This window comes from Chaetura pelagica, unplaced genomic scaffold (assembly GCF_000747805.2).
Source record: "Chaetura pelagica isolate M959 unplaced genomic scaffold, ChaPel_1.0 scaffold166, whole genome shotgun sequence".
NCBI classification, from domain to species: Eukaryota; Metazoa; Chordata; class Aves; order Apodiformes; family Apodidae; genus Chaetura; species Chaetura pelagica.
In genome coordinates this window covers 4918856-4929243 of record NW_009953758.1, presented here as the reverse complement: position 1 = coordinate 4929243, position 10388 = coordinate 4918856, and the positions used below count along the sequence as shown (strand labels likewise).

Genomic DNA, 10388 nt, shown 5'->3' with positions numbered 1-10388 from the left:
AAAATCAGGGGCTGGGCTGAAGGGCAGCTGTGCAGAAGAAAGCAAAAAGAGGGAGAGGTGAGGAGGTTGCAGCCTGGTACAGCCTGCCTGGGGGAGTAGGGTGAGTGAGATGGAAAAGGTACCATCCTAGCTTGAAGGGACCAGCAAGAGAAGAAGGGGGAGAGACCAAATGTGCGTGCAGCCAGGAGACAGACAGGCTGCAGTGGGCAAGAGATGAGCCCTGGGATGCCTGGCATTCCCCAGACTCCTCCACCATCACCCCCTCCCTGCTGACACTGTCTCTGTCTTCCAGGTCAGTGAATAATTTCCTGATGACGGGCCCCAAGGTAAGAGAAATTCCTTTGATCTCTGTCCCTGATTCTACTAAACCCAGGGAGGGAGGAGCTCCTCTTTCCCACTCCAGTCAGCCCTGGCCACAACTCTTCTTACCCCCAGATTACCAGCAGCCAGGGAAGGAGGGCCAGAAATGACCTGCTACAAACTGCAACTCCTTGACCTATGTCAGCCTCAAGAAAAGTTGGTCTGGTTTTAAGCTGGCTGGGGGCCAGGCTCTGGAGATATGTATATTGGCACCAGATGGACATCTCACCTGTCATCTGTTGCTTCCTGATGATTGGATTAGCATCAGGACCCATATTTGTCCAGCTGGAAGGGCACTTTTGAAGGCCCTGCAAAATACACTTCCCCAAGAAGCAAAACTGGAATTGCCATGAATTGCTCACTGGTTTTGACCCCCTTCCTCCTTGCACCCCTTTTCACAGGCTCCCCCCACCCTTTTTTTTTTCCCTAGCCAGGAACAGTTGTGAAATTCACCCATATTATGTTCCTGGCTATTCCCAAGGAAAACCTCAAGCCCATCTAGCTCTCACTAAATCTCTCAGTGTTATGGTGGAGCAACCTTGCCCCAAAGCAGTGTCTGTCACCTTGGGGCTGTGGTGAAGCAGGTGGGCTGAGGTACCTGTTAGTCCGGGGCTCGCTGGTCTCTGAGGAGACTCCTCTGCCTCCTCTCATGCTGGTGAGAAAAAGGGTTCCCCATTGCAGCGAGCAGCTAGCACATCTCCTGACATGGCTAACAGCCAACAGCCCTGCTTGGTCTTTTCCCCGGGGAAGCTCAGACTCTGACCTGGCACAGCAGAAAATGCATTCCTTGCTGCTGCTGGCAAGCACTGCTCCCCAGGGCCACAAAGCCTGGGAGACCTCCTCAGCTCTGTACATCCTGTCTCTGGCAGATGGCATGCGAGTTATTCTCAGCTGAACACCCACCTTCTGGGGAGCTTGGGGCCATATTCTCCCTGGTGTTTTGCTCTGTGCTTCTTCATTCATCTAGACCCCAACGCAGCAGAACCCACAATATGCAGCACAGGACAGGAAAGCTGACACCTGCATCAGCCCCACGGCTGTGTGGGAAGCAGCTGGGGCTACACCAGCTTCACACTGTCTGCAGTGGAAACTAAAGCTGCTGAGTGACTCTCCTGGACCCTAGAAGCAGCCTAGAGACACTCTGAGCCTGTTGCTCACAAGGTGGTCTCTTCTCACCAACCCAGCTCGCTCTGAATCAGTGTTACAAGCTAACACCTAGTGCTGGGGGGCTGAAGTGGGGCATGTACCACTCCCTCTCCTGACCCTCTGCTCTGCTCCTAGGCCTATCTCATCTACTCGAGCAGTGTGGCAGCCGGGGCACAGAGCGGCATCGAGGAGTGCAAGTTCCAGTTTGCCTGGGACCGCTGGAACTGCCCCGAGCGGGCACTGCAGCTCTCCAGCCATGGCGGGCTGCGCAGCGGTAAGGAAACCATTGGATACCACTACTGGGACCCCCTCACCACAGGTTAGAGCCTGCAGGCCACTTGTCTCTTCCCAAGTGACTCCTTTTCTTCCCCATTCGTAACTGAGACGTCTCTCTCTCAGGAATGTCCCAGAGGGATCTTTCCAGAAGGCCCCTTCACCCATCAGCTCCCAGACACATGCTGGGATCTAGCTTCAAGATAATGCAGCCTTGCAATGGCAGCATTGCCTGTGGAACCACCAGGCCCTGGCTTGCACAGGACCAGTGTCCAACCAGCCCTCCCACAACCGGCTCCCAACGAGGAGGCACCACCACAACCTGTGGTATGGGCTCCTGGGCACGCCTTGTCCAAGCAGTGACTCTTACCTGGGTGTGCCAGGCAGGCTGAGAACCAGCACAGGGTGGTGAGGTGCCAAGCAGAGAGATACGGCTAAATGGCAGGGGAAAGTTCACCAGTGGCTGTGCTCTGGCCAAGAGGCAAGAGTATTCCTGCAGCTTCCAGATGTCAGAAATCCAGCATCCATGACCTGTGTCACCACAGGGTGGGGCGCTGTGGTCATTGTCATTATTTCTCAATCACTACCCATTTGCAGGTGCCAGGAAATGTTTCAGTGCATACCTGATCCTCTAGAGACATGTGTGCTGTTGGCCTGAGCTCATACCTGCCCTGTTGTACAGGCTGGAGCTGGGTACGGAGGGGACCCTCAGACCTCTGGTGGGACTGGCAGGGGGCGCACGCCGGAGAGGGCTGGGGGGTTGGGATGACTACCCATTTGCAGGTGCCAGGAAATGTTTCAGTGCATACCTGATCCTCTAGAGACATGTGTGCTGTTGGCCTGAGCTCATACCTGCCCTGTTGTACAGGCTGGAGCTGGGTACGGAGGGGGCCCTCAGACCTCTGGTGGGACTGGCAGCAGCCACAGGCAGAAGTGGACTGAGGTTTTGAAGTAGGCACTTGAGGTGGCAATTGCAGCACAAAGTAACACTTGGGGACTGGAAGCAGGTCCCTGAACCATTCCCATCAAGGTTATCTGCTCAGATCCAGATCTTGCTGGTATTAAATGAAAGTCAAAGGCTCAGTGAAGCCAGCTGATGATCACCACACTGATCCTGGTGGGTAGGTACAGACACTGCCCTGGGCACCAGAGAGTGTCCAGCAGAAGGTAAGGCTCACAGGGGCTGGGGGAACGAGCTCCTTGATGCTTGGGAAGGGCCCCTTCCCCTTTGAAGTGTAATAGTGAGACAAAGGGGACATGTGGCTGTCTGTGCTCTGTCCCCACTGATGAGCTCCCACAAGGACAGCCAACTGCTAAAGTCATCCATGCCCTTGGCCATGGCACAAGTCAGACCGGATTGAATTTGGGAGCTTCTGTCTTTGTGCAGTTCAAGCCAAAACTAAGCCAATGTGACATGTAGGGCCTCCTCTTCACCCCACAAAGCCCTGCCTGTTGCAGATCTCTTCCTACCCTGTCTGCTGCATGGCATGAGTCATTTTAACACTGGTGTTGCCCTGAAATCTTTAGCCCATCTGCTCTTATTTGTTTCCACTTGACAGCGAACCGAGAAACGGCTTTTGTCCATGCCATCAGCTCCGCGGGCGTCATGTACACGCTGACCCGGAACTGCAGCCTGGGGGACTTTGACAACTGTGGCTGTGACGACTCCCGCAATGGACAGCTGGGTAAGGAGAGAGGAGTGGCCATCCTTCCCTTACATCCCAGGTGGCAGGAGAAAGCTCTTCTCCTCTCCTCCACTGAGGCCTGCAGAAACCCTCCTCCTGGTCTCAGCACCTAGAAAGAATGCCCAGAGCAAAGCTTTGCCTGGCTCAAACCAAAGTAGTTTTCTAAATGAGCAGCCAAGTAGAAAGGGGTTGCAGTTTCCCTGGTTCAAATAAATAACTCTTTTTAAGTCACTGGAGGGACTGGACTGTACAGTAGGCAGAGGAGACAATCTGATGCAGTGCACCTAAATGGCAGGTCAGGTTAGATCAGTTCTGATCAGGGACCTCAGGGCTCCCAAGGTGTGCAGGACCAGGGTGGCCCCAGAGCAGAATTACCAGGAGGAAAAGCAGGGTGGCACCTATAGACCCCAACAGCATTTATCAGTGTGGCAGGCACATGAGAGCACAGCTAGGAGAACCACTGTGGCAGCAGACAGCCTTCACCCCATCCCTATCACAGCAGTACCCACAGCTGCCAGGCACCCTTGGGTGGGGAACCACAGGAGGCACCACTCCAGCTCTCTGCTTAGCTTCTACAGAAAACACTCGTGTTCCAGTCTGTTGTTTTGAATGGAAAGAAGTCCAATTTCAAATTGCCAAAATCTTTTAAAAGACTTTCCTTGCCTAACCATACTGGGCAGTCGGTATGTGTCAGTTTATAACAAGCTCTCCTGGAGTGTCCAGTATTTAGCAATTTGCTTCATTGGCTAATAGTTTTTAAAACAGCCACTGCTTCTTATGTGTTCAAGGCATGGGATAGCCCACGTCTAGCAGAGCAAGACTTCTGGGCAATGACACACCAAATTTTATCTTCTCTGGAAAATTGAGTTAGTCATACTACTCCTTTTCCTCACAACATATCTATTTGTCATTAAAATTTTCCATTGTGAACTTGAAACCTTGGAAGGCAAAGGAAACTTCTGGGCTAGTCCAAACCAGCATGATTCAATTCTAACTGCTGTTGTGCTGAATCCTAGCTGGTGAAAGGTTTCCACTCTCCCTTTGGTCCCAGATCTTGATTTGGACTTCACCTCCCATGAGATACCCCCACCTTTCTGTGGAAGTTTTTCAGGGAAAAAGGCCTTTCAGAAGGGCCAGGTATTTCAGGGAAAAGAGAGGTACTAAGCCATTAAACCACAACTCCCAAGATGTACTACCAAGGCGCATCAGGGTCAGAATATTCTAGACTTCAAATATTTTTTAAGAATTTGGCATTTTTCTCTAGGAAGAAAAGAAGCAAACCACACAATGTGTTTCCAGTCAGCTGACCTAAGTTTTCAAGCTCACATATGGTTAGGAAAAGTATCCTCCATATCGTGCTGTGCAGTTTCCCAGTTCTGTGCCAACTCCTTTGTTTCTTTATGATAATGGGAAAATCAGACCCTTTTGAGATGCTCAACATCAGCCCAGGATTCTGGGCATACCAAAAAGAGGCCCTTCTCTACCTGTGTGCCAAGCCTGGGTTGTTTCCCATCAGAGGGGAATCTGTTTCTCCTGACCAGGTTGGCTCTGCCAGCTTGCTAATCCACATTAGCAAGGTGCTGTCTGTGCAAGTCAGACAGAACCAGTTCAAGTCAGCGTTTGAGGGAAGGTGATTGAAAACTGAAAACCTCATCTGTGTGACTGCTAATGCATGATAATTAACAGCTTCTGAATCCTGGACATCCCTGGGTTTGTCGCATGGGACAAACTGGCATGAGCCATGTATTATCCAGGCCTCAGCAGAAATGGCATGAGCCAAAGAGAAGGGAATCTGAGAATATCATGAGGTGAAAGGCTGGATTTGCCTCACTGCCTCCATTCTCTGCCATCACTTCTCAGATCCTTTCTTGTCCCTGGAACCACAAGCCAGGCAGGTGAGGGGGCTGGTTCCCTGACAGCGCACATCTCATCTCCTTTCCTAGGGGGACAAGGCTGGCTGTGGGGAGGCTGTAGCGATAACGTGGGCTTTGGGGAAGCCATTTCCAAGCAGTTTGTGGATGCCCTGGAGACTGGACAAGATGCCAGAGCTGCTATGAACCTGCATAACAACGAGGCAGGTAGAAAGGTGAGCACCTCTCTCCCTCCAGTCCTGACTGGATTGGCTCTGGCCATTCACTGTGGAGAGTCAAGCCTTGCTGTGACTAAAAACAGGTATCCAGAAGAACCAACTGCCTTGCTAAGGAGAGGGGGATGGCAGCAGTACTGATGTGATAGGTGGTGTTTGCCCTAAGGTAGCAAACCCTTAGCGATTATAATGTTAATAGCTTCCTGCTGTCCTCTTTCAAGTAGGGGAGTACCTTGGAGAAGCATATCTGTGAGCTTTAAGCCAGCCACCCGTGGGTGGGACTGCTGTGCAGGGAGGATCGATGGCAAATTGCTCCCCAGGCCTCGAGCTGTTATTTTCCATGCACTGCAGAACAGAAGTCAGCCCTCTGGGCTATTTCCTGAATGCCCTCTCTCTCCTCACCCTGTAGGCTGTGAAAGGGACCATGAAGCGAACTTGCAAATGCCACGGTGTGTCAGGGAGCTGCACCACCCAGACCTGCTGGCTGCAGCTCCCCGAGTTTCGGGAGGTGGGCACTTACCTCAAGGAGAGGTACCACAAAGCCCTGAAGGTGGACTTGCTGCAGGGGGCAGGGAACAGTGCTGCCAGCCGGGGAGCCATCGCTGAGACCTTCAGCTCCATCTCCAAGAAGGAGCTGGTCCATTTAGAAGACTCTCCTGACTACTGCCTGGAGAACAAGACCCTGGGGCTGCTGGGCACGGAGGGCAGGGAGTGCCTGAAGAGGGGCAAGGCGCTCAGCAAGTGGGAGAAGCGGAGCTGCCGGCGGCTGTGCGGGGACTGCGGGCTGGCGGTGGAGGAAAGGCGAGCCGAGATGGTGTCCAGCTGCAACTGCAAGTTCCACTGGTGCTGCGCGGTGCGGTGCGAGCAGTGCCGCAAGAGGGTCACCAAGTACTTCTGCGTCCGCAAGGACAAGCGGGAGAGAAGTGGGGGCGGCGGGGCCAGCCGCAAGCTCAGGAGAAAGCTCTAACTTGCCTCTGCTCCTCCATAGTCCTGTCTGACCCTCTCCTCCTGCTCTCCCCATCTCCCCAGCAGCCCCCTAGCACCGTTTCCCTTTGGTTTAGTTTTGTCTCATTCCTAATGCTGCCTCTCTGGGGCTTGCCAAGGCAAAGAGCACTCACGAGCCCCAGGACCTCAGCCACACAGGGCATTTCCCATCAGTGCAGTGGGTGATGGAAAAACCATCAAGTGTTGACAAAACAAGGTGAGAGTGGGTCCCTCCAACCCAAAGTCACTCTGTCTAGTGACTACAGTTTTATCACTGAAAACACAGGTGATCTTGGTGGCTCCTGCTCTTTTGAGCTTGTTTGTTCCACAAGCAAGCACCTGCTTTGGGCTTTTAAGCAAGCAGGATCAACATGCAAGAAAGCAAGAGGAAGCTGAGATGGCACCACTAGAGATGGGCAACTTCCTCCTGCAGGAAGCCAGTCCCCAGGAGGGCCCGGCATCACTTCCTATCTTTTGACAGCTTTGCCAAACTCTCCAGTGCTGTACTTGGCATTTGAGATGGCAGCAGTGAGACTGAAGCTGCTGCTTGACCTGGCTATTAAGCAGCTGTCCAAAAGTGGAGTCCCATCACTTCTTTTTAGCTTTCTCTGTATCTTTTAATTCTCCGTGTCTAGTCAGCCTTTTCACCCCAGCATCCCTGCCAAAGCTCTTGATCAGTGCCATAAAGATGCCCTCACACTTCTCCAGTTCCACTTCCCTCCCAAATCTCTCACAGAGAGGAGCTGCCAGCTGAGCCCATTCTCCACCTCCTGGTGTACTTGCTGAGCACTCTTTCTCTGTCATCTAACTAACTAACTACTTCCTTCTAGTCTGAGAAAATAATGTCAGTTACTATTTAATGGTGTTGTAAATAGGAAAGTGAAGCACTTTGAAGTTTAATTTATTGCACAGTTACTGTGATGTATACATAACAGTTTTTCCTCTACCACTTATTGTGTATATATACTATAGGCTAAGTAAGCAGCAGGAAGATTTGGTTGATGCATCTCTGCCCCCTTGCCGTGGCTGGGGTAGGGAGGGAAGAAGCTGTCAGCTGCAGGACCTGGGGAAGCTCACTGCACCATCACAGTGATCTCCCCTGGGCTCGTGAGGTTATCGTCTACTTTGCTGTTTAAAGTGTCCTTTAGACAGATGAAAAGCCAGCAGAGCTAAGTTACTGGCCATTAGACCTGTCTTGTAGCCAATATTTGTAAATCAATAGCCAATACAATAAAACAGTAGCCAAGTGCTTGAAAAATGCTCATGTCTAAGTAGTTGAATTTATTTTTTCTTCATTCAATTGTATGTAATTCCAGTTCTGGAGACTAAAACCCAGCCACTTACCCATCTCTTACGCATAAGAAGAGCAGATCAGCACCCTCCTCACAGCACCACCACAGCTCCTGCCAGGAGGGAAAAGGCCTACTCCTTCCTTGAGCTTGTCTGAGGTTGCATCCAACTGTAATGCAGGGAAAAAGGGGGCAGACAGGGGCCCATTTGCCCATTTCAGAGATGATACATGAATACAGACACAGTAGTCTGTGTGTGTTTCTTAGTTGTCAAGTAACTCCCTCAATCCCAGGACTACTTTATTGGGATGGGAATTTGGATCTATGGCAAGCCAGGATCTTACCAAAGCAAGAGGAGTCATGTGAAGCACGAATCTGGCCCTTCAAAGATGGCATGAAGCACTCCTGGCCCATTCTCAGGGAAAGCTGAAACACCTCCCTTTCATGCACAAACTACCAGCTGTTTGCACAAAGGTTCTTAACAGTACAGTGATCCTGCCCTCCGTGTCCCTTGCATCTCCTCCATCTCCTTGTGGTGGAGATGCATCCTTGGGCAGAGAAGCAAAGAGGTGGTGAAAGCCTCTTACCAAGCAGGGAAAGCTCCAGTGTGGGCTGGCTTGAGGACAACTGCAACGTAGAGAAGACGGCTACTACCCCCTCCTTGTCCCTCTGCACACCCCATTCCAGGGCCAGGTGGAAAGACACGTTTCCCATTTCCTCCCCAGAACATGGCAGGCTGTGCTGTCCCTTCCCTGCTGACATTATTGCCCCACACTAACGCCCCGTGAGAGCCGTGGCACGGCCCAGGATGTGCCCGCTGGGCACAGGGATGCCTCCCGGTGAAGGGGACAGGCAGGCAGCATTCCAAGCGGGGGCCCCACGGCTGCCTGCTTCCTTCTCTGGGAGAAAACGGCGGCACCGCAGCTGCAAAATGTGCTGACCTCAGCACCGGGTCGGGGCCCGGGGGGGTCCCCCCTCCCCGGCACAAGGAGCCCGAAGCGCTGAAGGCACCGCGGCCATTGTGCGGCTGGATTGGATGCTTCCATGTATTCATTTCGGTTTAATGAAGGCGCATTCCTCAGAGGAGAAATATTTACATTCAGCTTCCCAGGTGGTCACCTTCGCCCAGATGACACACAAACAGGCAGCCCCCTGCTCCCTTTTCCAATCCAAACCTCTTTAGAGGGCTCAAGGAGGAGGGGAGCAAAGCGGGGGGGAGGGCGCTGCTGGGGGAGCAGAATAGAGAAAGGAACAAAATGCTAATAAATCAGCCAGCCAGCCCTTTTCCCCTCCCCTCTGTGGAGTCAATGGAAAGTGTCATTTCACATGCTAATCCCCCTCAGCTCTCTTCACAACACCTTTTCCGAAAAGTGTTTGGGAAAAGTCCTTGTGGCCCGTTTACAGCTCCCTGCCGCTTCGGATTCCTTCTTGTCTAAGGCTGCGGCCCCCGTGTGGGTCTCTCCCTCCAGCAGGGCTCCTTACAAAAAACATCTCAACAAAGACTTTGGAGTTCATCAGCCTCCCACTGAAATTCACAGCTGCTGAACAAACTAATCCCCTCTCTTGGCCTTTCTTCCTTTCAATGGGTTCTTGGCTTCAAAGGCACTTTGGGAAAGGACTTTGTGGGGACTCACACTGCTCCCTCAATAGAAGTTAGTGCAAGCATTATCTTCAGAGCAAGTGGCTTTACAAACAAATACTGCCTAACAATCTCTGCCCCTCCAGCTCCCCCAAACACACACAAGCCTAGCCGGCAGACATGATGTTATCTACAACAGGATTAGAGCTCTGTTCTCTGTGCCCGAGGATCCTTTCCTACCACCTTCCCAGTTCTTTGTCAGCCCAAAGGCCTCCTCGCCCAACAGAACATGCGTTCCCTGTTGAGCAGCCAGGGATGCTGCAGGAGCTTGTGCTCACATGGGAGGACAGCACACCTGAGTTAAAGAAAGAGGGGCTGGATTGCACCGGCAGAATCTAATACCAGGCTTGTTAAGTGATCTCAGAAAGGCAGGACTTTATTGATACACTGATTAAGCAAATGTGTGCCTGCAGGGCTACCTGCTCACTTGTTAGGTATCAGAAGAGGTCACAACACAAGTGCTGCCTTTGCAAATCAGCTTGCACCTCCTTGATGGGGAACAGCTGGGAGGCCAGACTGATTGCTAACTGCTCCCACATGGGGTTGCAAAAGCCCTGCAAGACTCCCTTACACCTAGTGTTTGCCTCTGCCAGCAGCAGAACTAGTAAAGGCTGCTTTTCCCCGAACGTGTGCCTTGTGTCCATAGTACCTCAGAACCTTCACAAACCCTAGTCCCTTCCCAGCAATGGCCCTTCAAATCTTTCTCATCTAAACCATCTTTCTTAACCTTTACTTCCTCCAAGCCCTCCAACCACAAATCAGGTAATACAGCACCTGCATGTATGCTGACTGGCTAGCCTGTATGTATACACCAGTTACCCAGCTGACAGCAGCAAGAAAATAAGTATTTTTGAGATTTCATCAGTCTTTTTGCAGAAGTTTGTTTGTTTTCCCCTGACTTTATCCCATTACTGATGTTTCCCTAC

The 10388-nt window shown here is 51.9% G+C and overlaps 1 protein-coding gene across 1 annotated transcript in view; it reads left to right on the top strand.

The window, feature by feature from the left end:
• Positions 1 to 6517, top strand: part of WNT8B (wingless-type MMTV integration site family, member 8B) — a 12328-nt gene extending 5811 nt beyond the window's left edge. Inside the window, exons 2-6 of the mRNA XM_010000797.1 lie at positions 293 to 326; positions 1642 to 1780; positions 3339 to 3464; positions 5408 to 5550; positions 5960 to 6517. Coding sequence (XP_009999099.1) covers positions 293 to 326; positions 1642 to 1780; positions 3339 to 3464; positions 5408 to 5550; positions 5960 to 6517 — 1000 coding nt within the window. The remainder of the gene's footprint in view (positions 1 to 292; positions 327 to 1641; positions 1781 to 3338; positions 3465 to 5407; positions 5551 to 5959) is intronic.
• Positions 6518 to 10388: the final 3871 nt, after the last annotated feature.